Source organism: Embiotoca jacksoni, unplaced genomic scaffold (assembly GCF_022577435.1).
Source record: "Embiotoca jacksoni isolate LCO1_2020_lvr unplaced genomic scaffold, fEmbJac1.0.p SCAF_25, whole genome shotgun sequence".
Lineage (NCBI taxonomy): Eukaryota > Metazoa > Chordata > Actinopteri > Embiotocidae > Embiotoca > Embiotoca jacksoni.
The window spans coordinates 5,317,564-5,345,240 of record NW_027185376.1 but is presented as its reverse complement, the minus strand read 5'-3'; the positions used below and the strand labels follow the sequence as shown (position 1 = coordinate 5,345,240).

At 41.6% G+C, this 27,677-nt stretch overlaps 1 protein-coding gene across 1 annotated transcript in view; it reads right to left on the bottom strand.

Moving 5' to 3' along the window:
- Positions 1-4,856, bottom strand: part of LOC138204480 (A-type potassium channel modulatory protein DPP6-like) — a 188,967-nt gene extending 184,111 nt beyond the window's left edge. The window contains exons 1-2 of the mRNA XM_069159778.1: positions 4,590-4,856; positions 4,411-4,478 (exon numbers count right to left, since the gene is read on the bottom strand). Coding sequence (XP_069015879.1) covers positions 4,411-4,467 — 57 coding nt within the window. The 5' untranslated portion in view covers positions 4,468-4,478; positions 4,590-4,856. The remainder of the gene's footprint in view (positions 1-4,410; positions 4,479-4,589) is intronic.
- Between the last annotated feature and the right edge of the window lie 22,821 nt (positions 4,857-27,677).

Sequence of the window (27,677 nt, the reverse complement as noted above, 5' to 3'; positions counted from 1 at the left end):
CACACACACACACACACAAAAGTTAAGCTCCGATTTGATCTCAGAGCAGTGGGGATCCTGCACGTCTCCAAAAATAAATCATAGATTTATTTAATATGGTTTTAGTCCAATCTTTGCAAAAACCAAAAAAGTGTAACTATAGTGACTGTTAATAATGGAAAAAGTGTTACAAAACCTCAACCAGAGAGGAGATGCTGAAGTATCATGTGATCAAAATGTATAGATACGTCATCGAACTAATCCAAATGTGTCACGCCCAGCCTCTTTATTAAGAACACCTGTCGGCAATCTGATGCAAGCCAGTACAATTTGTCTGCCACGATAACATCCTGTCCATCCCAGTATCGTAGTGTGACCCATTACGACCTCCGTAATATGGTTTGCTTTGTAAAATATATGGCAGCGCAGTTGTATCGGATTGCATCAGATTGCACAGGTGTTCCTAATAAACAGGCTGGGCGTGCTCGTGCAGTCCACCAAGTCAGTGCAGGGCTCCGGTACGCCGACATGTATTGCAGTACGACACTGCCCTCTGGTGACTCTTTCACCATTTTCATCACTTCAGAACTACAATAAATAACGTTTCCCTTTTCATTCAGGACATCCAAAAGAAAAGTGTTTTGTTTTCGCCAGGATATTATTTTCTCTATCCTGCACGACGACATCACCGCACGCATCTAATCTGGACAGAAACTTTAATGTGCTGTGAGAGCTATTTTGGGATTTACTTGTTCCTTTCTTTTTAAGGTGGCATGCTCTGAATATGACCGCGAGTCATGAGTATGAACTTTAATACAATGTGAAGTACAGCAGCAATAAGGATTCTTTCTCAGTAAGATTCCCCTCAACAATACAGGAGGTAAAATGTCTTTTTAACATCAGGTACACATAGAGGACACTTAAAAAGAACATTCCACCCTTTGGAGTGTATTTTTTAAACAAGATATTGATGCTGGATCTAATAATGATGTTCACAATCTATTAATCTGATTGATCCTCTTCACTTCCAGGATTCAAATCTCAAATGAAAACATATTCATTCCCAGTGGCATTTCAAGATAAGGCCCAATTTAAATGTTTAATCTTTTGGTGTTTGTTATTAATTACTGCTCATGTATATTCTCCTGTGTCGCTTTGACTTAATCTTGTTTTTAATATCTTTTAATTTTGTTTTATTGTTTAATTTGTTTTTAATGGCTTCATTGTTTCAAGTCTATGATTAGTTTTAGTTCTTTGATGTTGTGCAGCACTTTGGTCATTTTATATTGGGTGTAATTACGCAACATAAATAAACTGGCATGACTGGATTATTATTAGAGTCTTACATCTTAAAAATGTCTTGTTTAATTCAACCAAAAGCCAAAGAAAGTTCACGTTTCGGATGCTGAGACACAGAAGGTTTTACACTCTGCTCAAGAAATAAGAAAAACAAAAAAAACGACTCGACTTCTTCTTCACGTAACTTCCTACATTTCCCACAAGGCTTGTGAATAAAGCCTTAACTTCTTCTCTGATAGCGTAATCATACGAAAAACGAGCACCACGGGGACGTTGTGACAGAAAAGAGCGGCTTTTTGTTTTCCCTCCGCAAATCGACTGCAACCACATGAAGGTCTACGCAGGCTTCTGTCAGCGGAGAATCCACTCTGAATGCGTCGACTACGATTCTCCCAGAGCCTCAAAAAAATGGTTTAAAAATAAGCTGCTGTTCTGTGATAAGAAGGACGAGACATACTGTTGGTGTCACAGATAACACAACCAAAGTCCTATAAAGCTGCAGTGGAAACATCCAACTGACTCCATTTAGCGTTCCAAAAATACACCTCCAACAACAACAACAACAACAACAACAACAACAACATTTGTGCAGGATTGCGGAGTCCAATAACGTCTTGTTTTAAATATAGATGTTTTCTTTCCTTTTGGTTTGGGCGTAATTCTAAAGCACACTTGCTCTCCTTTCATTGCAGGTGTTTATAAACCTGTCAAAGCTTGTCAGGAGCTGATGTCCGTGACCATGTGAGGCTTATCCTGTTGGGAGGGCCGCAAAACACATGCAGGCCTAATCAGGCTGTCATTAATCCACAATGAAATGTCTCAGTGGCCGACTGTCAACATGACTGGAAATAGAAAACTCCACAGAGAGAGACGACCCATCAAAGAGACATTTTCTGCAGCACCAAAGCTTTAAACAGGCACAAATACAAAAAAAAATAAATAAATAACAAAAACAAAAACAGTTTGAAATTGCAGAGCTTCCTGCTGGGGAGCTAAAAGTATCCACGGGGACAGATAATGAAACGGACACTTGCTGTCTGGAGAACTGTTTAGTCTGAATCTATTTTCTCTCACAAAGTTGATGAGTAAGAGGAGATGAAACGCCCCAGAATTAGTAATTAGTACAGGCAGCCAGTGAAAGGACACCAGAAATATTGTGTGGACAATAATACCAACCTGCTGGTAAAACAAACAAACACCGCGGACGCGGCAGTTAGGAAGCGCATCGAGAAGTTAAAACAATCTGAAGCCTAATCTTCATTTCTAACAGGTGGGAAGTCTGTTATGGCGGTTCGATGAACTGAAGTTCGTACACCGTCTGCCACATTCGTGGGTTCATTTAAACTGATTTCAACCTGGATGGTATTCAACGCCGTTGGTCATATGAACGAATATAAGTTTATGCAGCTCAACAGAGAAAGTTCAGAGTGGTATAAAACATTTAGCAATTACTTTTAGCTATTTAAACAGTTTTTTTTTTCATTACTTTTAATGAAAAAGCAGGACCTGTTGTTACTTTTAACAAACTATTTTAACACTCTATCCTTACATTTCACCAACTATTCAAACTGTTTATCTAATATTTTCACAATTTCTTTTTCTGACTACTTTTCACGAGTCTGATTTACTGAATTTCAGCCATTTGTCTTTGCATTTTTAGCTAACACCTTTCTTACCGGGATTACAAATCTCTTTTCTTTTTTCTAAATTAGCTGAGATAAGCTACTATTTTTTTTCAATGTAAGCCTACCACGGGAAACTGCAACAGCAGTAGCCTTCACCTATTTAGGAATCACTGCAGTTATAGAAATAAAAAGGCTTTTCTTTTCCATTCATGACATAATAGGTTCCATCTTCTGACATTTTTCTCCCATTAAAAAGGCATGATTAAAAATTCATGCATTTTGCAGGCTCACAGCATGACTTTATTTTGACCATTTATTTTTTTATTTTCAATTCCCTGGATTCCCGAGCGTGGAACAGTACAGCCCGTGTCATCACACTGAGAAGGAAAACAAATCTGTCGGTCTCAATTAAACAGACAGAGTTAACCAACGCCGATGCAACAGTGTGGGTTTAATTCTCGTCCGCACTCATCAGAGCTCATTTCCCCACATCGTCCTGAACACCGACGAGGGGAACGAGCACCGCTCCAATCAATGCACATCAACTCCAAATATTTGTAGCCGGAAAAATCAATATTTGTAAACACTGGGAAGTCTGCTGTGGATGTTCGGCATGTCATAGCTGCTGGTGATAAATAAGCTTTCATACTTCATCATCGCTGATTGTGGATGTTGACAGAGCCAGATGTGTTGGGAATGAGAGCAGCTCCCCCGCACTCAGCCTCTGATGGGTTTCACTGGAAAGACTCTATCATTCTCACTCCTCACCCCCCCCCCTCTCTCTTTCCTCCCACATTCTCCAGCTTTGCTCCTACCTCCTTTCATCCCACCTCAACTCTCCCACTCTCATCCTCATACCCCCCCCCCTCCCCCCACCACCACCACCACCACCACCCCTCTCTCTCTCTCTTCTCCCTGTTGACTACATCCACACAGCAGCAGCAGCAGTAGCAGCCTGGTAATGTGGGTCACAGGCTTGGTAAAACAGCTGTGATCATCTTGGATATGAGAGTATACAGCAGGTGACTTGTCAAGTTGCATCAGAAGAAATAACGGCATAAAAATAACCCGCGCGAAAAAACAAAAGCTGCCAGTGAGCACCAATCATCTGCTCCTTTTCAATTTGTTTTGGGGAAAAAAAAAAAAACTGCTAAAAAATTAAAATTGTCACTGTGCACGAAAAAAAAAATGAAAAAAAAAAAGAAGAAGCAGCTTTTCTGGCCTCCAAAAGCTTCCAAATGTGCTTGCAAACTGACCACCAGCATCACCCGCTTTAATGAAACTGATTTCTCCAGCCAATAAACTGTATCCGCACAGATTTTGCGTCATCTTCCAAAAGGAGCACAGACGAGCCGTAGTAACCCAACAAGCTGAAAACTGTGGCTAAAGCTTCTCCTGAGCTTGCAGCCAACAGCCAACATCGCTGCAACGCTCCCTTCCAGTGCTGCGCCGAGCAGCGTGCGTTTACAACCAAAAATCTCAACTTCTCGTAATAAGTCTCTCTTACCTTTCCACCCTTGGAGCACCTGCGGTACGCATTTGTGGCTCCCGCGGTTTGATTCATGCTGAAAACTTCTGCAAAAAAAAACAATGAAATAAAAGTAACGAGGGAGCTCAAAGTTGCGAGTTCAAAATTGGAGCGCGGAGAGCCGCTGCGAGCGTGTCGTGTGTTTGCTTTTGTTTTACCTGCTGCGCTCGATCGCCCTCGCTTTCACTCCTCGTTATCGGTTTGCAAAGAGCTCGTTTGGTATTCAGACGTGCCTTAAATTGCCCAAATATTTCCCGAGACGTGGTCCAGAGATTTGAACGAGATCTCCTGCTTTGTTGTTGTTCCGGCGGACAAAGTGCTGCTGAATGTTCACGTCGAGAAGTCAAATGTAAATCCTCGCCGAAGTTTTCCAGCAAATCAAAAATAGTAAAAGACTTGCGGTTTTAAAATCCACTTGCTGGAACTTGTGACGTGAACTGTTTTCCTATACGCGCACTTTCTGCAGGATTTTGAGCGCTGACCTGCACACACTGACAGAGCCGCGTGTCTCTCTCTCTGTGTGTGTGTGTGTGTGTGTGTGTGTGTGTGTGTGCATATGTGTCCGCGCAGCAATTGCGCAAGCGCGTTTCAACTGACAGCTTCACTACACTGGGTTGGAGCCTGTCAACGTCGCTCGCCCACTCCAGAGCACAAAGCAGCAGCAGGGACTGCACAATGATCATGTTTCACGAGGAAACCAAATATAATATTAAACTATGCAGATCTGATTATCACAAACTACAGCCCCCCCTTGTATCGTGTGTGTTTCTACTGTACTGAATGTGATTCCCTACTTTATGATCAACTAAAAACACCTTGCATGGACAGATAGTCATTGACCTCTATCAATTCAAATAGGATGACTGACACCAGCAACCAGAAGGTGACAAATTGTTTGTGACAATTACCATCATTACCTCAACGCCAGGAAGTGAATTTGTTTCATTTCAATTATAGCCTAATAAATGAATGTCACAGGGGCAAGTTTTCTCTGAAGTGCGTGGCAATTAGCTGGACAGGTCAGTGCTCAGCTGTGACAAAGTTGCTGTCACTCACTTTGGCTTAGTGTAGAAAAGGATTTAACAATTTACACGCTTACTGAAATGCACTTCTGGGTGTGCAATTAAAGGAAACGCCAACATAAGTGCCAAAAAAGCAGCTGAAATAATTATTGAAATATATTCGCAGATTTGGTGTTTTGATGATGATGATGATGATGATGATGGTGGTGGTGGAAATGTAGCATGAAAGCATGATTTGCATTATTTTTGTCATCGTTGATCCATTCTGTGGCAGCTCGTGTCCTGTACGGAAACATCGTACGTTGCGTTTTTGTCTTCCGTCTGTGACTCAATTATTTGAAGATGTCAGTCCGAAACATTAATGAATGATCAAAAGTCTCGTTTCAAGCAACTCAGGACAAACGAAACATGAATAATGTAGACATCCCTCTGAAGGAGCAACACCAGCTTGCATCACCACAATAAACTTGAGGCTGTCTTCTCCAGAAAAATGACAGCGTGGGTTGTTTGAAGCAGTTTGATGTTGAACTGTCAGTGCAAACAGTTTGAGTTTGATGGATGGTTCTCTGTCACTAAAGTAAAATCAAGAAGTTCCAGGTCCTTGGGCCTGAAAAAGATTCCTGCTGGACTGCTTTGCTGTACGCCAAACTCATCAAAATATCCAATCGGATGTTCTGGAACTGACAAACAACACGAAGAGTCATTTAGGAGAGGCTTAAACCGTCATGGCCACAAAAGCCCAAAGTTTACCATTACGGAGTAATCATCCATCCATATTTTCGTCATTATCATGATATAACATGTTAAAATATCAACCCTATATCACGGTAAAGCGTGTAATAGACACGCCCGTCCACTAAAACAAAACACGTTATTCTCACGCCTCGACAACGGCAGGCGTGGGTTTTATGATCGGCGATAGGAGCAGGCTTTTTTTTTACCATCCCGTTCGTGGACGCTCCGATAGGATACTTAGTCATCGCGGGGGTCTCGGACTTCTATCAGCTCATCCGTCGCCCCTCTTCAAATCCGCCTGTTGACAGAATCTATCAGCAGACCAATCAGTCAGCGTGGAAGTCCGGCTGTCAGCGTGGTGACACGGCCGAAAGGTAAGGACACCTGAGACCACGGCTCACCTCCACACTTGAGCCCCGCTGTCACTGCCAGGGTTAACTCTGACCTATAGATCGTCTCAGAGGGAGGACACCAGCTGCGCATGCTGTCCTTTCACCACCAGTACAGACAGAAACAAACAAACTAAAACGTCAACCAAATGAAGCGTGAATGAGGAGATTCATGTCGAGGCCACGTTGAAGAGCTGCTCTTTTGTAGTGTTCGACTGTGTGGTTAAGCACCGTTTGGCACAAGTGCTGACCTGCAGTAGTTTGGCTACTTGGTATTCCCACTCACTGCAGTGAAGGGGAACCTCCACTACAGCCTTATTGACTGCAGAGCTCACGATGTTTTCCTGTGTGTGGATTTTAGTGTTAAATTAGCATGTGGTGCAAAACTTTAATCTGGCACTCACAGGTGGAGGGAACAATGCAAAGAATAATAAAAAAAAAAGCATTCACTGGCTTGTCCAGGGGACAGATTTAATAGGAAGTCTTCATCTGGGTTTAAAAATAGCTTCTGGCATTTTTGTCCAATTTCCCGCAATGCCGTGTGATCAGCATTTGATTGTCTGAAAGTTTTTAGAGAGTGGCTTTTAAGGTGCTTTCAGACCGATCTTGAAGTGAGTATTGATGACTGAATTAAGGGGAAAAACTGACAATTACCGCCTCGACGTTTTACGCCCTCGCCAACAAGTTCCAGTTTACATCCACGTCTGTTCAGATTCATAGATGTAGTGAGGGAATTTGACCAATAAAACCGATTCTGATAGAACACAAGGTTGTCGGCATGACAGTAGACAACGCTTCAAATATGGATGTTGCTGCAAAGTCAGTATCCTATCCAATGTGAAATATGCTCACAATTGCCCCTTCTGTTCGTCATTTATGGTGTTGAATAATGGACCTTGACCTTTGACCTTTTGGGTATAAAATGGCATCATTTCGTCATTTTATTTTATTAGTCCAAGTGAACCTCGGTGCCAAATTTGAAGAAATTCCCTCGAGGTGTTCCTGAGATATCACATTTAGAAGATTCCTGATGCAGTCTCCGTCACAGCTCTTCTTCCACGCTTCACGGTCGGGAACCAGATAGGAACATATCACCCGTTCACTTTCTCCACGTCTCTCGAAGACGTGACGGCCAGAACCAAAATTCCTCCGGACTTCCACTGGTCTAATGTCCATTCCTCGCGTCTCTCGGTCCCGCCGGTTGTCTTCCTTGCAGCACTTCCACCACGAAGGCCTGATTCACACGGTCTCTTCCCAACGGCTGACGTTGTCACGTGCCTGCTGTTCGATCTCTGGGAAGCACCGACGTGGGCTCTCATCTGAGCTGCTGTTAATCGTTGTTGATTTCTGAGGCTGGTAACTCTGATGAACTCTTTTTCTGCAGCAGAGGGAACTCTCGGTCTTCCTATACTGAATGAGGCTGACGAGAGTCGGTTTTATCGCCGCGTTTGATAGTTTTCGCACGTGAAAAAAGTTGCTTGAAACGTTCTGGACTGAGCTACGTTCATGTCTTCAAGCTCAGCGGTTCTTGCCAGAAATTGGTTTTCGGCTGTAGTTGAACAGCAATTTCACAGTGTGGCTTTTCATTCAAATGACTGCACCGAGTTGTTATTTGCTGGGCAGAAAAACAATCACTTGCAGCCTTAAACCATATAAAAACATATCACAAAACTTCCTTCAGCCACCAGAGAAACTACCGAACGCTGAACGAACTCGATATCTAAATCAGAAACTTCAGCAGTGACGAGGGGAAAACACGACGGATTCCACGTCAGTCGACAGCTACCTCTGCAGCAGCTTTACTTCATGGGGATGCAAATAGCACAAAACGTAAAAAGCTCCTGAGAATTAAACATTAACTTTCAGAAAAGCTATTAAATTTAGAAGAAGTATCATTGCTGCGTGTGGCTTTAATAAAATGGGAGGGTGGTTTTTGTACCTCTTCTTCTCCCGAGCATCTGCACCAACATGGCGGAGACTATCTTGATTCGCTAACCTTTTGGTTTGCAAGTCCTCTGAGATTTATGTCTGTGCTCCTCGTTGCTTCTGTACACGGTGAATGTTAATGTGCGGTGCTGCTTTCTGTGTTGCTGTAACCAGATAATGGACTTATGCATAATAATGTTCGGTGGGGATAATCTCATTTTGGAGGTGTTTCTTTTTTTCTTTTTTTTCTCTGATAGCATCCTAATGTTATTAAAGACGCTTCTTCCGGTTCTCCAAACTTTGTGCAATAACAGTTTTGCAGATATTTCAGAGAGGAACACAAAATAAATTGTGGTGAGCCAGTGTTTTAGATATTTTTAGATTATGGGGCAGTTTTTATTATTTAGGGCCCGAGCACCGATGGTGCGAAAGCCCTATTGTTATTCAAGCTATTATTATTATTATTCTCCGTAAACAACTGCATTATTGGCGGCTTTATCATACTCAAAAACTCATGAAAGTTGGTACACACGTCTCACCTGGCGAAAATTTCATATTTTAATGGAGTCGTGAGTGGGCGTGGCCAAATGGCTCACTCGCGCCACCTAAACAGATGCCCCGGCGGCTACATTTACCTGCATGCATGAAATTCGGTGGACATGTGTATCGCACCGAGATGTACGAAAACGTTCCATTGCACCATTACGTCAACTCAACAGGAAGTCCCCCATTTTGAATTTAGTCGCCATTTTTGGCGATTCACACGTATTGTACTTTAACAAACTCCTCCTAGGGATTTTATCGGATCGATTTGAAATTTTGTCAGTGCACTCTTAACATGTTTGGGATTAAAAGTTATCAAATAAAAAGTTATATTATTGTGGCGGCCAAAAAGTCACCCAAAAGTCATATAGCTGGTCGTCCAAAATGTGATAAAAAAAAAAGTCATACTATAGCATGTTGTCCAAAAAGTGACCCATAAATGAGTTTTGGGTCACTTTTTGCTCTGTATGATTTAAAAAAAAAAAAAGTCATGACAAAGGGGGGGATCGAACCCCTAATCTTCTTGCTAATTTTTTCCAAAATATCCAAGTATGTTGTCTTATATTATTTTGTGAAAAATGTTCCTTTAACTTTAACACCAGAACGTTGGACTTTGTTACTCCTCATGCTTTAACCAAGAAATAAAGACAAAGCTTGTAAAATAAACTAGCTTTACTAATTTTACATGATAGAAAATCAGCTGAAAGATCCATAAAGTCAAGATATTGTTAGTTTTTAGCCAGATGAGGTAACAGAAAGACTGCACAGCTGTAGGTGCCAACACACACACCCACACCCCCATACACACACACACACACACACACACACACACACACACACACACAAGAGAAACCAGGAAATAATGACATGTATCTAAAATAGCTATGTGTTTGCTGCACAATGTGCTAAATCTGAACCAAACTCCGACAGTGACTTAGAAATTCAAAACACCCCCGTTGGCCCAGTTAAAAAAAAAAAATTATTTAATTTTTTTTGGGCTAAGTTTTGAGCATCAATGTCTCCCAAAACAGCAGATTGTGTTCCCTGCAGTGAGTCCTGGGAGTATAAGCAGATGGTAGGTGAGCCATTCAACCTGGAAACGTAGGCTCCAACGCATGAAATATAATTACCTGGTTTGAAAAAAATAAAAAACATCAAACCAAAACCTAACATACAGATTCAACTTCTCTTTGCTTTCATTTCAATCTGACAACTGAATTAAATCCATTTCATTGTTAGATATAAAGAGAAAAAAGTAATGGTGTTTTGTTTTTTTAAAGTTGAATCATCTTACCCCGGTTGATTAGGGCCATTAAAAGTGATTGATGGTTATTAACAAAATGGTTCTCTTAAAAAGTGACAGCTTTAAAAGGAACATTTCACTTTATTCAAATTTCTATTCAGCTTTTACCTATATGCATTTGTTAGTCAGTCTTATTGCTTTTAAGCAGTGTAAAATTTCCATGTCACCTAGTATGTGTAATTTCATCACTTAACCAAAAAAAAACCTTCCCTCATTGGTCACTCAATCACTTTTTTTCTGTTTACATGAACCCCAATGAGGTGATGACAGATATAATGCAACTGCATTAAGGCATCGGTTAATAAAAAAAAGTATCTGAACTATTTGAGGTGATAAATGAATGTCAAATAAAAGTACAAAAAAAATGTGGCATGACAAATAATGTGTTAAAATTAACAAAACATTATTAAAAAAAAAAAAAAAGCAGATTTCTTCTTTTAAGTAGAAAGTTTAAAAACCTGCTGCATGATATGAAAAAGCAAAATAGTACAGTAGAGCCTATTAAATAGGTGAATTTGAAAAGTTTGGAGGTTATGAGTGTGTGATTTTGACTTTGAAATGAGCGCAGCGGAGGGAAAGGTCGTGCCGTAGATTTAGGGATTAGAGCAGCTGCTGGGTGAATCCCAGTCCACATCTGCTGCCTGCCGTCCTGCCTGCTAACGCACCTCTGGCTGCTCAGCAACACTTTGAATGCCAATCAATCGTGGACCACTTTGCTGATGGCGGGGGTTATACTCCACTTCATCTCTACAAGTGTACGTTTTTCTCTACGGCAGAAAGTTCACAGACTGGATCTTTGCCGAGTTTCAACTTAAACAACTATTTAAGCACCGACTTTAATTTCATATGTTAAAGTGGCTGCGTTATTGAAATCTCAATAAGTGCAACCTCTCAGACAAATTGCGTTTCAGGAGCAACCTCATTGAGTTACCTACTGCGAGAGGGAAATAGTTTTTTTCATGCGTTTCAGTTTTGTATAATCAGCTGTTTCGTGAGAGCACGCTGTACCGATTCTTTTCAACAATTGCCAGCCGTGTTATGAGCCGTGCTTTGGAACACCTACAGTGTGTAATTCATATGCATACATCTCGTTAACAAGACCAGCACTAATTACCATTTTTAATGGGTGCATGATGTATAGTTTATTATTGACAGAGGAAATTCAATCCTGCCCTCAGTCTGTGAAACACGTCATTGTATGTCCAGGAAATCCTCCTTCTCTGCATGAAATGTGATCTGCATCAGTATCGAATTGTCGTACGTCAGTGAATGAAAATGTGTCTGAGGAAGACTAGCAGAGAAGTATAATTTAAAGCCCAAAGCTCCTCTATAATAACATATGGAAATTAGCTGTGTGATCTTTTTTAATTTTTTTTTTATTATGGCCCCAGTACGAGCGAGCAGACGACCCGATTCTCTCAGGTGGAGGAACTATCTGACTGCTATATCCAACGAGGGAATGACGGGTTCGTGGCAAAAGTGAGTCCAAAATAATTCAGTTGACGGGTCATTTGTAGTCATTATGTGTGCAGAGCAAAATGCCCGCTGATGTGTATGTAGAGGGGGAAAGAAAAAAAAAAATAATAATTCCATTTGCAATTCAAGAGTCCAACAAATGTTGATCAGGTTAACTTTACTGTCGTTTTGCCATTAGGAACATGTTTCAGACTCATTGCTAGAAGAAGAAGAGTGCTGTTTATGTATTTGGGGACTTTTTAACTGCTCGGAAGGTAATTTTTACTTTTGATTCCTGTGTCTTTGGTTGAATGTGTTCTTGCAGGGCTGAAGAACGCCGGGTCCAAACATGGAAACGTGGTATCCCAGTATGAAAAACAAAAACAAAAAAAAGGTCAAACACATGTCAAATGGGAAATTTTGACCTGAGTGTGGCACTTAAGGGTAAGTAGCCTACCATGTACTAGCCCCTTTGAAAGAAGCAATGAGCGATAAATGTTTCATGTAAAGTGTCACATCCTCTCTATAGTATTGTAAGTGGACTGGACCAACACACTGACTGTTCCCGTGGATTAAGAGGAACGCAAATCTTGAGAGGCCTTCATGCTCAATGCGTATAACAAACAGCAAAAACATGGACGCTCACGTCTTCAAACAGTCTGGCTCGCAGGTCAAATGGCGTTTTCAGGTCAAATGGCATCACGGTCGGCAATTAAGGAAATTGTAGAAGTTGTCCGTCAAAACAGTTATTTATATGTATTTTTTTAGACTTCCAGCGACAATATCCTGCTGTTGTTGTCGTCGTCATCAGAAAAATGGAAATAATTCCAAAGGTCATTCAGTTCAGATAAACAGCAGATCCTATATTACCGTCCGAGCCGATTATCTCCGTTACTGAAACCGCCACCGCCCATATACACATCATTTGTGGCATTCGGTTATAAAAAAAAAAAAAAAAAGCACGGGCAGGACGACAGGAGACGTCCTCCGTTATCTACCGCACGCATTGAACTGCTGTTTCATAAGCGTGAAAGTGAAGCTGTTTAAGTGTGAAGGTGGCGTTGTTAACAGGAATGCTAACAACTCACATCTCGTTTCAGTCCTGCCGTCCTGTCGTTATCACACCGCGCTCACATCCAGGTGCAGATTCACCAGTCGCCCGATCTCCCACCACCATCCCGCGGACACACACACACACACACACACACACACACACACACACACACACACACACACACACACACACGCACACACACACACACACACACACACACACACACGCATACGCTCACGGTCATAATTTGCTTTTCCACTCCATGACACACCGATATCAGAACCATCAATCTGCAGCGTTCCCGCAGAAGGTTAGTTATTCCTATAGATCAGTCAGCCTTTTCAATTCCATTGATGGAACATCTTGTGAATTGTCAACACACACACACACACACACACACACACACACACACACACACACACACACACACACACACACACACACACAGGCACATTATTTGGTGTTAACAACCTTCACACTTGAGTGGCTGACAGCGCTACAGCATTAGGATAGATGGGCTGTATTCTTTTTATCCAACCCTATTTGAATATTGTATTGTTAAGCGTGCGGGCGGCTTGCTGATGTAAAGGCCTTAAAAACCTTTGATGCTCCTCATCAGCATGCTGTTAACCGTCGAAGGAATGTAATATATTTTTAGTTTTGTCCTTGCATCTGGCTCATCTATAGTATAATGACAATCTGTAAGACGTTCAAGCAAACCTGCAAGTTAATGTGGGCGCTGGTGATGACATATATCTCACGGAGAATCCCTCCCCTTACACTGCCGCCAGGATGAAAACGTACAAAAGTACAGACAATTATGTGTGCCTCCGCTACTCAAGTTGGGGAGGTTCAATATCTGTCCGTAAAATAACCCTCAACCAATAAAACAAAAAAAAAGTCAAAACAAATAAATAAAACGATTTCTCAACTTGAAGAATCAACTGAAGGGACTCCAACTGATGATTGGCATGCATCAACCTCTGTGGCTAAAAAAAAACGCAGAAGTGCCAAAAACTGCAGTTCCTCAAATGGCCACTTGAGGCCGGCTCCAAAAATGAGTCAATCCCCACAGACAGCTGTGTGAAAATGATCAACTTTACAGCAGAAATAAACATGTTTACAGTCTGGTACAAAAAAAAACCCCTGTTTTGGTCTCTATAGCACATTTTCTCATTTATGACATTTATGTACAGGGGTTGAATCGTTATATAACTTACACGTTTTAATCATAATTAAGGGCGGGGCGGCTTTAAGTGACCCGTCACAATTGGAATATAGTAATATTTAAAGTCGTCCTTTCTCTTTCTGTCTGCCAGGAAATAGAGAAATCCCGTGCCTGCATCTTGCAAAATAAAACAAACTGTAGCAGACTCGGGCAGCAAGAACCCTGATATAAAATGCAAGTGGGATAAATGAATAACTAAATGGGTAACAGCCGTTTCCTAAAGCTTAAAATTTATGATATTGAGTTTTTAAGCTGCTAAGAGATGTGTTAAATCTGCATTAAGATTTTCATCAATTGCCTATGGATGCTGCTACAATGTGAGTGCGCTCGATGTGGGTTTCAGCGTGTGTGTGTTTCGCAGCAGACTTGCACAGATTTCACTGAAAGCTAATCCAATTTCGTTGGCATAATTTGCATAGAAATTGTGTGTGTTTCCTTTTGAGGTCACGCTCATTTTGGTCGGTTTCAGTTTCCACACAAACCGGGAGCGTGTGGCACAACGCTGCGTCGATGAAAGCCTCGGTTGGCTCTGCACAGTTCAAGCTTCAGTATTCAGGTCACTTGACGCGTCGGTAGAAATGTAGGAAGTAGTCACGGCAACGGTCGCTGTTTTGGCGGCAACGAGTTGAGCCGGTGTGATGTGTGTAATTAGGTAACGTGCGATAATTTGTGATGCGTAACGACATATTTGACGAGCGTCGTCCTGCTGCGAATGGTAACTACCTTTATATATTCTGTTGGATATCTTAATAGCATGTATGTAAAATATGAACCAACTATGGTTGTTGAGTATGAAGGACAAAAAAAACCCCAACTTGCAAGTAGCAGTGAGTTCACGCAAACGCGAAAGCCGCACGTTTAAACAAAACCCATTTCATCATCTGTTGACGTGCCATGTCAGCGTGGAGGAAGTCCTGACCTGTGGGTATTTTTTTTATTATTATTTGAGAGGAAACTGGCGAGTGGGTATATATCGTGCGCTGAAGGAGTTATGTCTCGTGTGTTCTGTAGGTGGGAAATCAAAGGGAGGGAGACAGAGAGAGAGAGCGTTTGGATTCCAGGTTTTCTTCTTTAACACCTCTCTTGTGAGAAACGAAAGGTATCAAACAGCATATGATTAAAGGGAATACAGGAAGAGAGAAAAAAAACAACTTATCAGCAACACACCCTACATTTCTATGGTATTCCACTTTGTCACAGAAAGTCTGCCCACGTGTTGGCAACTTTCACGACCAGATATTTCCGGTTATAATTGAGCCGTTTCTGTTTTGGGTATCTGAAGCCGAGTCCCGTTACAAACCGTGATAAAAAAAATATTTTCTGAAGTTTTGACTTGAGCAACATTTGACACAAATCAGTCCTCAATGGAAGGAAAAAAAAAATACATCAATTAAACATTATAAGCAACAAGAGTACATTGATAGTTTTTACTATTCTTCCTGGCATTTAGTTCGCAGGATTATAATATTGTTCAGCATTTCCTCGAACAAACATGAACTGAAAAGGAAAAAAAAAAAAAAAAAGTTTTACTTTTACACTGCCCTATGTCAACTTATATTTTCCCCGTCTTAGATCTGCGTTGATCTGACTGAAGTAGTTGACATGCTAACTGTCAGCAAGCTCGCCAGCAGTTCTGTAGGTTCATACAGTTTATTCAAAAATGATGCATTTGTATATTACTTCTCTCATAACGCTCCGCAAACTCCTCCGGTTTTGTGAAGCAGTTTGGCAATTCGCTGTCACTGCAAAACTGCGGGACAGAAATGTGTGGGCAAGTCTGAGGATATCTGATGGGGGACGGAGAAAGGAAGGAAACCGGGCTGAAACGACAAAAATAAACAGGGCTGACACCAGTTTCTAAATTTATTTGGTGGGTAGAATCCAAATGAGGCCCTGAGCCTGACAGTGACAGGCGGAAATAAAATTTGACAAACACAATAAGCCCCAATAGTTTCCTCCTTTTTTGGACTCCCTGGCTTCTAATAAACAGCACAAGTGTCAAGTTTGAGTTCAAATTCATTGAAATTTCACTGTCGGGCTAAAATGGGTTAAATGTGGCATTTTCTTTCCTGCAGTTTGAATTAGCAGAGATGTGACAGAAGGACTTTTGATGACGTGTATAAATAGAGTGCAGAGCATGACAGGAGACAGAAGAGTGTCTGCCTAAAAGGATCTTAAAAAAAAAAAAAAAAAAAAAAGCTTCATCTTTCTTAAAGTAAAAATGTACACAAGACAAAAAGATGATAGACGTCTCTGACCACGCAGACTGAAAGGAATTTATTAACATCAAACTGACATGAAAAAAATTGAATTAGACTACAGTGATTTTTTTTTTTTTTTTTTTAAAGTCAGAAAAGTTTCGCTGAAATCCAAACAGCCTCTTGCAAATGAGTCTTTTGAACGACACAGACTGCACTGCCCCTTCCATCCCTCGACCCCCTTCAGCTGTGGTACCTACTATCGTGTCATTTTAATGGTTCAGCAGTTCTTATGTATGATATTGATGGGAAGTCACATCACGGTGTCATCAGTACTGTAACGGTGATGGATTGCGCTGGGTAAGCTCCCCACTAAACGCTGGGCTAAATTAAACAGCGTATCCAGCGAGATGAATAGCCACTGGCTGCCGCAGGATCGTTACCACGGTGACCACTTTACTGGCAAATCACAACGACAAACCTGAACATGCGTCGCCGGGCTCACGTGCTTAATGTGAAGACAGTGCGGGTGAGAGATAATGCAGAGAAACAGTCGTGAAGCGTGCAGAATAACAGAAAATGAAATGTCAAAGACCGCCAGTCAGATGCATTTGTCTCCATAATGATGAGAGGATGTTTCCCAAAAAGATTTCCTGCTGAAGGACTCGTTATACATCGAGCCCAGCGGTATAACAGATTTAAAGAGGATGAGATTGCCTTTCTGCAGCTGTTGTCTGACTGTGCAGTGGAGGGAAATTATGCAAAACGATACCATCAATCCCAGCATTTCTTCTCTCAGCAGATTATGCCTCAGAGTGGAGAAGTCACTTTATCGCCTTTTCCATCCACCCACATGGGAACTTCGCATGAGCCATTTGGGAACTCATCTCCCAACAAACCCAACTAAATTTCTTGCCATTGAATTCTGTGCACTGTTAGGCCGGAGATATTCCGGCTTTTCACGCATTAAGAAATTAACCTGAAGATCCGGCACACACGTGAATGATTAGAGGGCAGTACGGGGGTGTGACGGGGTCAGCAGACATGAAAAGGCAGGGCGGTGGCAACGGTCTGCAGTTACCCGGCATCTGAACGATGTGTCAACACAGTACAACACAAAGCACGCGTGCAAGTATATGAAAAATAACTGTAGTGATGCAGCAGGTGTTTATTATTGTAACAAATGATGCCAAAAGGTTTTTCTATTGAAACACAAAACCGCAGTCTTTTGCTAAACCAAGCTGTTTTTGTGCCTGCATGCATCGGTCGGTAAAATTAGGGAACGATAATGGTTAATAATTAGGGTGCTCTAAAATGACAACTTCTGTAAATGTATGCAGTCTTTGCCCGTTGTTATTCATACGACCACTAGAGGACACTTAACTTTAGACCCGTGGGTCACAATAAGCTGTTTGTACAAAAGAACTTTGGATTTGTTTTTTTGTGAAAGGAAAATACTCGCTATTTATCTGCTACTGGAGAAAGACTTACAGGACAAAATACTGTAAACACCCCTTAAAATCACGGAGTACAAATGCAACAGCGCCACAAGCTGCAGCCTCCAAACTCAACATGAAGATGTATAAACACTCCTTAAAATACTTCAAACAAAAACTGAACATTTTGAAAGAAACGGGCAACTTTTGCTCACAATTCTGTGATTCATTAAGGTATATGAACGCTTACATTTATTATGTTTTGTAAAATGCAAATGTGATTTTCAAGCAGGTTCTCACTAAAATCCCCTAACTTCAAAACACATTAATCTCTTGCTTGAAACAATAAATTAAGTGGATTACTCATAAGGGAATATATAAAAAAAATAATAAAAAAATGAAATCTCCACTTTTCACAGGTACAATCTTCTTTATTGTCCTTTCCCCTCACTGGTTTTCAAGAGACAAAAACAATATATGACTAGAAAAAGACTAATACATTGTTATGCGTGATGATTTTGGACTTAATACTGTAACGGTGACTTCTGACTGTCCCTTGGAGCTACTGTAGACAGCTTCTGCGTACATATGGCCTCAATCACCGTGAAAGCATCCTCTGTCACGCTCCCTTTGATAGGATTAGCGTGAAGCTGTGGGCAGGAATGTGGTAAAACTACATTTTTACTAAATGCACTTGCGTGTGCGAGATGTGTCTGAACTGACATGCGGGAGCTCAAACGAAATGTTTACACAAATGCACCACATCATCATCATCATCATCATCATCATGTGATCAAAAGCGATGCCTCCTTCCTGTCGGGAGCTGTCGGTAAACAAGCAGCAGTGAAAACGTGTTGCGTATAAATATCGCGAGTTGCCGGTGGCTTGATGACTACTGGTAACCGCTGTCACAGCTGCCAGCTTTGGCACCAAATGATAAAACTGTGTCCTACTTTTCACTTTCTTTTAAAGTACTTAGGAAAAGTACTGTTTGATAATACCGTGGCCTTCCTCAGCCATTCTTATCGTTTCCTCCCGTGCCATACGGCCCCCGTGGTACCCGCTCCGCCTCCTCCTCCTCCTCCCCTCCTCCCCCTCCCTTCCCCCCACCCACCCAAATAAAATTATTTTCTTTTGTGTCTTTGTAATGTATTCATAGCACAGGAAAACAGGCAGAGGATCAAGATCAAGCAGCCCAGAGAATATCAAATGGAATATATTCATGGGGCTCTGGGTTCCTCTCTGTGCCGGCCACACACAAAAAAAAAAAAAAAAAAGAGGAAAAAAAATAAATAACAATACCAATTTCTATACATGGATACACACTAACGTAGTTTGTAGTCGATCATTGTTATGTTCGAAAAGCACACAACCAGATCTTTAACCGTGTCGTCAACTGTTAAATTGACTGAAAGAGAAATTGCTTCGGAACCTGATCCACGGTTTTTATATTTGTTTGTAAGATATTCTGTAATCACTTTAATATGAGGATCTAGGGGTTTTTAAATTTAAAAAAAAAAAAAAAGGATCACTTCATGTGCTGTCTTCTCTTAGTCAGATGCAGAATGATCTTTATTGGCCCAAAAAGCATGTATAATATATAATGTAATATATATGTATACTGCTTAACTGTGTTGCCAAATATATTCAGAAGAAAATCAAATTGTGTTGGTCGGTCTTTTTCAAAAGTTACTGACTGCACTGATTTAAACAGAAAGAAATCGCTATATATATGCAAATACATGGTATATATTACTAAGGCTGGGTATTGTTTAAAATTGTTCAACGGAAGTGCCGATTCCTTGACTTTGCAACCTGATCCTGAACGATACTTTTTCAAAACCAATCTTGTAAAATCTATCTTAAGATTTTTTTTTTTTAAATTATTATTACAAATCATTAGTCATATTATCATTTATTATTATTTTCTGGAGCTACAGTTTACAGCTGCCCCCTCGACGCCTCACACGCTATTCGTAGATGCTAGCGAGCCGACCGCAAGCAGAAAAGCCTTCAGTTACTGCAGTGCTCGCACAGTGTGGTCAAAAATGAGTTTAAGAAAGAAAAAAAAATAGGGTGTAGAGAAAGTCAAGTGCTTAAAAACTAAACGACAAAACAAAATACAGCTAAATGAGAGTCAATACCAGACGTACGTACATCGGGTGTCCAGACACACAACTCCAAACAGATGACGATGTTGGTCCGTAAAGCCTGGATTTGTGTATACAAGCGTACATTTTTACTCACTTTGGTAGAAATCAAATACCATTTTTCACAAGGTCAACTGAACTTCATGAGGAATGCCACCTCCCCAAGAGGCCTTGTGCCACAAGAACACTTTTATCATTTTAAACGTAAAGAAAAAAAAATTATTTAGATATCTGTCAAACCACGTCAAGTAAATTCTCCAAAAAGTAGATTTGCCATGGCGACATTGCGATCAGATGTCCTTCAATCCCTAAATGAGTTACTGTGACCTTTGACGTACGAGAGACGAGGTCACCTAAAACTTTACTTCTGTGCTTTTGTCTCATTCTGCTGCTTGTAGGATTAATCTGGCACCTATAACAGTATGTGAAAAAAGAAGCTGCTCCTAATTGGTCCGTGTGGGAGCCCATTGATCAGCGCATCAGAGGCTCGTATGCAGTCTCTGTCAATAGCATGGATCACAGAGGAAATAATACCAATACACAACTGGATGCCAATTAGGCTTTTGCCTTCACACCGCTCTGCTCTGGTAGTCTTGCATATAAAACAAAAAGGAACGCTGTCATCACCTGCATTAATTAATTCATTTTTGTCATTTACTCATCTATTTATTCAGCTGCTCATTTGTCATCAGCGATCCTATTTGTGGAAGTATCGAGCTGCCCTGGCCTTGATCTGAAAGGACTGTACTTCTGTGACAACTCAATATCTTTTTGATTTGTTTTAAATTGGCACAAAAATACCTCTGCGATTAGCGACGGCAGGCTCAGTCTAAATTTAGGAATCCCGGCTGTATGGCAGGGTGAAGTTGGGTTTCCACAAAACAGCAGCTTTCAGGTAGAGAGAAAAAAAAAATCATTTACAACATTGCCTTTGAACTTTATGCCTATGAACTCTTTTCAAGTGTTTTTTTTTGTTGTTGTTGTTATGACTGTGGTGCACCCTGGTACTTGTGGGTCTTTGATATCGTGCCTCTTTGACTCTCAGATGAGCGGGAGTTGGAAGGCGTGAACCCCAGAGCGATCCGATCTGTTTACCGCGGGCCACCGTAACGTCAGAAACGAGGACCGACTCAACTCTACATGCTAAAAATAAGAAATCGGGTAAGAGGTGGACATCAAAAGGCATTAGTGCTCTTTTCCAGCAGTGATACGCAGGTTTTAAGTGGAGGCTTGTTTACCGTGTCATGCATAATGTGATTTTAGAGGTAGGTTTGGCACGGGTGGCGAAAAAAAAATCCAACCTTAATCGCGTTTCCATAAATGTCAGGAAGATTTGCAAGACGGTGCCCGTGTGACCGAACGGCTGCAGAGAAAAAAGTCTCTACGGCGACGTCGGAGAGGAAACTGAGCACGCACGGCACAAAGGTTACAGGTTTTACAGTCATTGTTGCTTTTTTTTTTTTTCCCCCCAATTTGACATTTCGTTCTGATGATGATGACTTTAATGTGAGTGATGCGATAATGTCAAGGGTCTTCTGCTCGGCTGACGACAGAGGAGTGGCATTCAGGGTTCTTCGCTTTCGAATTCTATTCGGTATCAAACGTTCACCTGCGGCACGAATACATTACATCGACACACGAGCATGAAGGAACGGCAGCTGGCAGATACTGTACTTTGTGCACCTTCCTTTGATTTGAAAACTCTCTGCGACCTTCTGAATTTGGACTGAATATTCCAGCACAAAGTTTAAGATTCCTCCTGTTTCTTATTCCCCTCTCTCTCTCTCTCCCCCCCGAGAGCTTTCACCTCTCGTGGTACTCGCTGGGCGTCTCCTGGGCGTTACGGATGAAAGCTTTTGCGCAGATTCCCTCAGGAGCGCCACAGACCAAAAATCTATCCAAAGACAACCTTTTGGTACTTAAACCCGGAGCAACAAGGGTGCAGGTTTTTAAAAGAAATACACGGCTCCTCCGTGCCCGATTTGCTCAAGGTGTGTTATTGATGAGGGTTACCTGCAAGCAGGCTGCCGCGCCCCCAGACAGGGATCTACCCATCCGCCGTCTTCTGCGCAGCCGCATCCGTTAGAGGAGGAAGTAGTCCCACGGGTGTCGCGCAGAGATAACAACCCCGGAGGTTTACGCATTCTCCAAAACTAAGCAGCCGAGAAGCCACGTTAGTCTAAAAGCAGCTTGACGGGGAAAGTAAATCACGGCTTCAATTGGAATCCCCGCTGAGAAGCTACAGTCCTTTTGTTGTTTCACCTTCGAAGCCGGCCTCATTAACCTCCGCGCAAATTTTTTTTAATGTTCACGCAGAGAGCCGGCTTACACTGCTCAGCTGCCGGGGAACCTTCAGGCTTCAGCTGTGGACCAAGTAAAAGCTTCACAAGTACCTGAAGCCTAAAAGCTCCTGCTCACTGCAGTTTGCCCGTACCGTGGACTTACAGGGAACTCCGACCATGAAGCTGACATCTCGAACAAAACGCTGTAAACTTTAACAACTTTTTTTTGTTGTTAATGTGACCCGCATCCATATTCACTCAATCACTGATTCAAAATTAGTTTCACAGCACATTCAAGGGCATTCAAAGTGGTTCGTATTCATATTGAACAGATGGTTTGGGATTCAAACTGCCAAACTATTCATCACAAGAACTCTTCTTATTTCTCAGCTATCGTCCCCGATGAGCCGATTGAACAGCTTTATGAATGACAAATGTCGCAAAAAAAAAAAAAAAAAAGTTAACAGCGAATAAGCTTTCTGTGCGGAGCTGGAGCACAGGGACAACACGGAGTTCAGGAGAGTCTGCTTCTTTACATTTTGCCACTTGTAAGGTGAAGCTCATTACCATTAATAGTCTCAAATAGGCCAACAATTTGCCTCCGTTTCCCAGCTATTTGAATTACACTGAGGTCTAGTACCTCTGTCAGTGTAATTGATGTTCCTCACTTACTGCTGTTCAAGGTGAGTAATGGCAATCTCCCCCTCCGTTGCTGTTTCTCTCTGCATCCCGTAATGGCTCCTCCGAGAGCCGTAATGGCATCCGAGATGGGCGGCCGACTGCTAATACTCTCATCTCATTGTTACTTATGGAAGCTGGAGTGACATTTCGGTCACTGCATGGAGATCCGTACACAAATATTACCTACGTCACAGGTCACACGACGGGAATGATCTTACATTTTCCCGTCAGTAAGAAAGTGTTTGGTTTGATAAACTCAGAGGCCTCTCAGCTGCTGTAATCGTTTTTCTGTGCTTTCTGTGCTCCCTTTCCCACCTCGGATGGGTTAGTTGGCAGCACAGTCATCCAGAGAGCGGATGGATGATCCAAACAGTTCTGCCGTATTTTCTTCACGGGTCTAACCTGTGCTCAGAGGACCCACCCCCACCAGCAACCGCGGCATGTTGGAAGGCAGACACGTTTGAAGTGTAAATATCCCACAGGTCAAACAACAGCAACTGAGAAGTCAGATAACGGCATATTTTTATCCATGCAAAAACGACTTTGATTTATTTCACACACTCTGTTCTTCCCAGACTGCAGACAATGTTCGGGATGTGCCAGCAGTGGATATGAGTAATTTTTCTTATTTTTACAGTGGCTTAGAAGCTATATAAAGAGCAGTCGGCACCGAGTTTGCCTGGTAAACAAAAGTCAGAGGGAAGGTCTGGAAGTTGCAGAAGCTGCCCTGGAACTAAAAACATCACAGATTCATGACCAAAAGTGAACTGAAAGAAATCTGCTTAATTCTGGATTCTGTCTTTAGCATTTCACTTGTGAGTGTCATGCTGAATATGCTAAAGTGAATGCTCAACATTTGACCCAATAAAAGCCTCTATGATCTTTTTAAGACTCTCGAGTGAGCCAGCTCGGCCAAATATCCCATTATTCCAGGAAACATGTTGTGAAACCGATCTGTGGAGACGTGGCTCATTTGGTATTCAGTGGAAAGGCTCCCACTGAGCCTAAACCAAACTCATTAGGCAGCGACCACCTCAAAGTAAATGTCTGCGGCTAAATATTCAAAGGATATATCAAGTGTTTTCAATGTGGCCTCGAATTTGTTTCTGATTTTGGTCATTTCTGCAGTTATAGCACCTCACACACAGGGCCAATGGTTTAAAAAACATCCTTTTGACACGATAACAAATGCCGATGTACACGAGGGTGGATCAAATCTTTCCAAGACGGTTCCTGTTGTCGCGAACGAAGTGCTTCGGGTGAAGAATACTGGTCTCGATGTGTTGAAAGAAGCTGCTTCATTTCTTCTTGGGAGCATATTAGAGAGCAGTGCCCTCGGTGTCTAACAAAACTATACAGCGAAGCACAGCGAGGAATGAGGCAAAATGTACAGCTTGAAAGTATCAGAAGAAAAAAGAAAGAAGTACACTGTGTACTATTAGCTCATTCCCATTGGATGTCCTGGTTTGTAGCTTATGTTGTCAGTTTGTACTGAACTCTTTGAGGCCTTTGTGGCTTTTCCCCTGATCCCTAAAACCCTCACCAAGACACCGCAAAGGAGGCAACATCCCAAATAAAACACGGTCGGTAAGTAAATAAGTGCGGCCTACATCGAGTGGAGGGTGAGCGGACCGTCCGTTCCCCCGGGGCGTAAATGCGCCGGTCATGCATTGCCTCCTCGCACCGCCATACATTACACATCTAACCACCTCTCCTTCTAGATTACAAGCGAAGAGCACTCAAAGACGCAAGAGCCCTCAGACCTCCGAGGAGCCGAATTTATCAAATAATCATGGATTTGGGCCACACGCTTCTCACGTTTCAAAAGCCGGGAAATAAAATCATTTAAACCAGATGATTTTTGTCTGGCTCTCTTTTACCCGTGTTAGATTAGGAGTCCACGAGAACATGAATCTGCGTAAAGTGAAGCAACAAAATAATAATCCATCTACATTTGAAATTCTGACAGTCTAGCAGATACACTGACGCAAGCGAAGTTCATTTCCAGACACCGTACTGATGGTGGACAATTCATTTAGGTTTATGAACAATACTGCAACAAATCAAATCTGAAGATTAACTGAACAGCAATTGGCTTTAAATAGACAATATTTTAATTACAAATAAAACTGTAGTGTGGTAGAGTGTAAAAAGTGCAGTGGAGTGGATGGCATATTGCCAGTGAGAAGACAAGAAGTAAATCTGATGGACACTCAATCGTAAGAATCTGTGTGGTAACACAGCTGGAAGGCCATCTGCATTTGAAGAAGGTTAATCTGCTTTAACCTGACAGCACAGTGGATCTGTGTTTTTGTGTAAAGTCCTTGCAACTCAAGGTGATTTTCATGTATTCGTTTAAGGTTTGCATTTTGCATTTTGTCCATAGCTCCGTAGGTGGTAGGACATGTTGGGACCAAGGTTTGACTGCTGACTCTTTTTTTTGTTCAGTATGATCATTCTGACAACTTCGGATTTCTGATTAATGCCGGTGCTGAGCACCAATGTTGGATGTAAATTGGCCGCTACACCGATGGGCTGAAACATTCTGACCAATCACAGATGAGGCAAATAAGGCTAATTATCTACTATCTATTAACAAGCCACGGCATCATATTTTTATTAGCCATAAGTGAACAGTCAGTTCTTGAAGGGGAAAAGGGCAAAGACAAGTTCAGGCCAGAGGACCGAACTAGGGCATCTCAGAAACGGTTGAGGTTGAGTAACTAACGACAATGGTTTAAGGACGTAAAAACCATCACGTGTCGACAGAACTGGAACGAGTCGGATCTGCGGCAGGTCTAACTGAACATTTGCGAAACTGACATCAAGCATAAATGCTGAGAAAAGTTTTAATTTAAAGAAAGTCAAAAGAGTTTTTTTGATAGCTTCATTGCTCAAATTGAATTTATGGCACGAACATGTCAATTAACAACTGTTTCATTTGAGACAGGAAATCTAAAAACGATGCAGTCGTTATCACTGACGGCTTGTTTTGATTAATCAACACCAGCTTTTTGCACTCAGCTGTTAAGTTTTGGACAGATTTTTTTGTTCCACTCCGCACTCCTCAGATTAATATTTAATTAATTGCCTGTGGCACAGAAGACACTTTCTCCCATAATCTTGCACAAAAGATTGTAAACCTCACATAGAAGTGTGACAGCTGGTGGTATCATCCTGTTTTCCGGCAAAGCAGATGCCTTTTTCAATCTAGTATCAGAGAGGCAGAGTTTACGGCTGTTTGCTGAGGTTTATTTTACCCCAAATAATTTAATATTTCATCACTGCCACAAATCTCCTGCATTAGTGATTATCAAGGACACTTCCTCTGTATTTATGGTAAGAAGTCTGTAACCTTTAAATAAAGTTGTTCTTAGAAATGACGTGAAAATTAAGAGTCGATATTGTCTGATCTATTTCCTTGTAGAATAAGTCGACACCTGGAAATAAAGCAATGTGGTACAAAGGAGGATTTTCTTTTTTAAGTAATGCCGAAGCAGATCCTTCAGAAACGTCTTCCCATCAAGCTTTCATGAAGTGGGTACACTTGATATTGTGATGTATTTTTGGAATGAAAAAGACTGCAAAAATGTAAAGTATTATTATGAAAGTACTACAAATAACTACTTTTAAACCTTTGATTGATTTTTTTTTTTGAAAGAGTGACTACCGAGACACACGACAAATCCAACTGGTAAACAAAGACAGCACAACTCGGTGCTCGGGCCCTAATAACAGGATAGATGGAAATGGCACGAGTTCTTAGGGAAACAAAGCTTTGCTTACAAAAACGTTGGACCTGATGATAATGATCACAATTGCTCTTCAGCAAAACAAGAGTTTATCAGATGTCCATCGGAAAAAAAGTGACACTTCACACCTCAAAGTCACAACGGTGAAGGAAAAGTCAGGGGATCATCACTGGATTTATCCGAGAACACTAATGTCTGATCAAAAATGTAACGACAATCGATTCAAGAGCTGCTGAGAAATTTCTGTTTAAATCAATTTCAGCGGACAAAGTATGGAGGTCAAAGTTCAAGTCGTACCAACATACAAGTAACAAATGTTTTCATGCGATCCGTATTCTTACTGTAAGTACCTACATGAGACGACGAAAACCTCCACATGAATTGTATGTGTGACTAACCCGCTGCTAATGCTGCTCTTGTATTCATAACATAGCCCGAGGCACCGCACTTTATTTAAAACAGAAGAGGAAACCCAAAGAAGCCAAAGATAATTGTGGTCCATGTAATTAAACGGCTTCAGCTTGATATATCGGAAAATTCTCAGCCTTTATGCCACCCGGCTGTGGCCGTTAACTAATCCATACCGCAGGAAATGCAACTGTCGTTTCCCGTCTCACTTGCCGCGGCTGAGAATTGAACGCTGAGGTGAATTTCTCAGCCAGGAAAGGAGCAATTACATTACTCACATTATTGTAAACTGATCATGTGTGGAAAACAAAATTATTTAGGTGGCAAGTTCAGCGGGGGAGCCGAACAGAGATTCTGAGATCAATTCGATGTATTTAATTTTCTCTTGTCTGACACCGGCTGCTGGATCCGTTTCATCCGCAGCTGCTTTCTATATGAAGGCAAGCCTGACTTCGCGATACCCGAGATGGCTTCGTTGGAACATTCATCTCTATAAAACCATTATAGGGAAACTTCACGGCAATTTTTCTAATGTATTTTCAAATGGAAGACTTCGAACGAGACTCCTGCTTCGCACTGTGCTGCTCTGTGATTTCAGCTTTAGCGGGTCTGAAAACTGCTTTCAAAATGAATTTGCCCCCCGTCTTGTCTTAATTAAACCTTTATATATTTGAAAATACACGT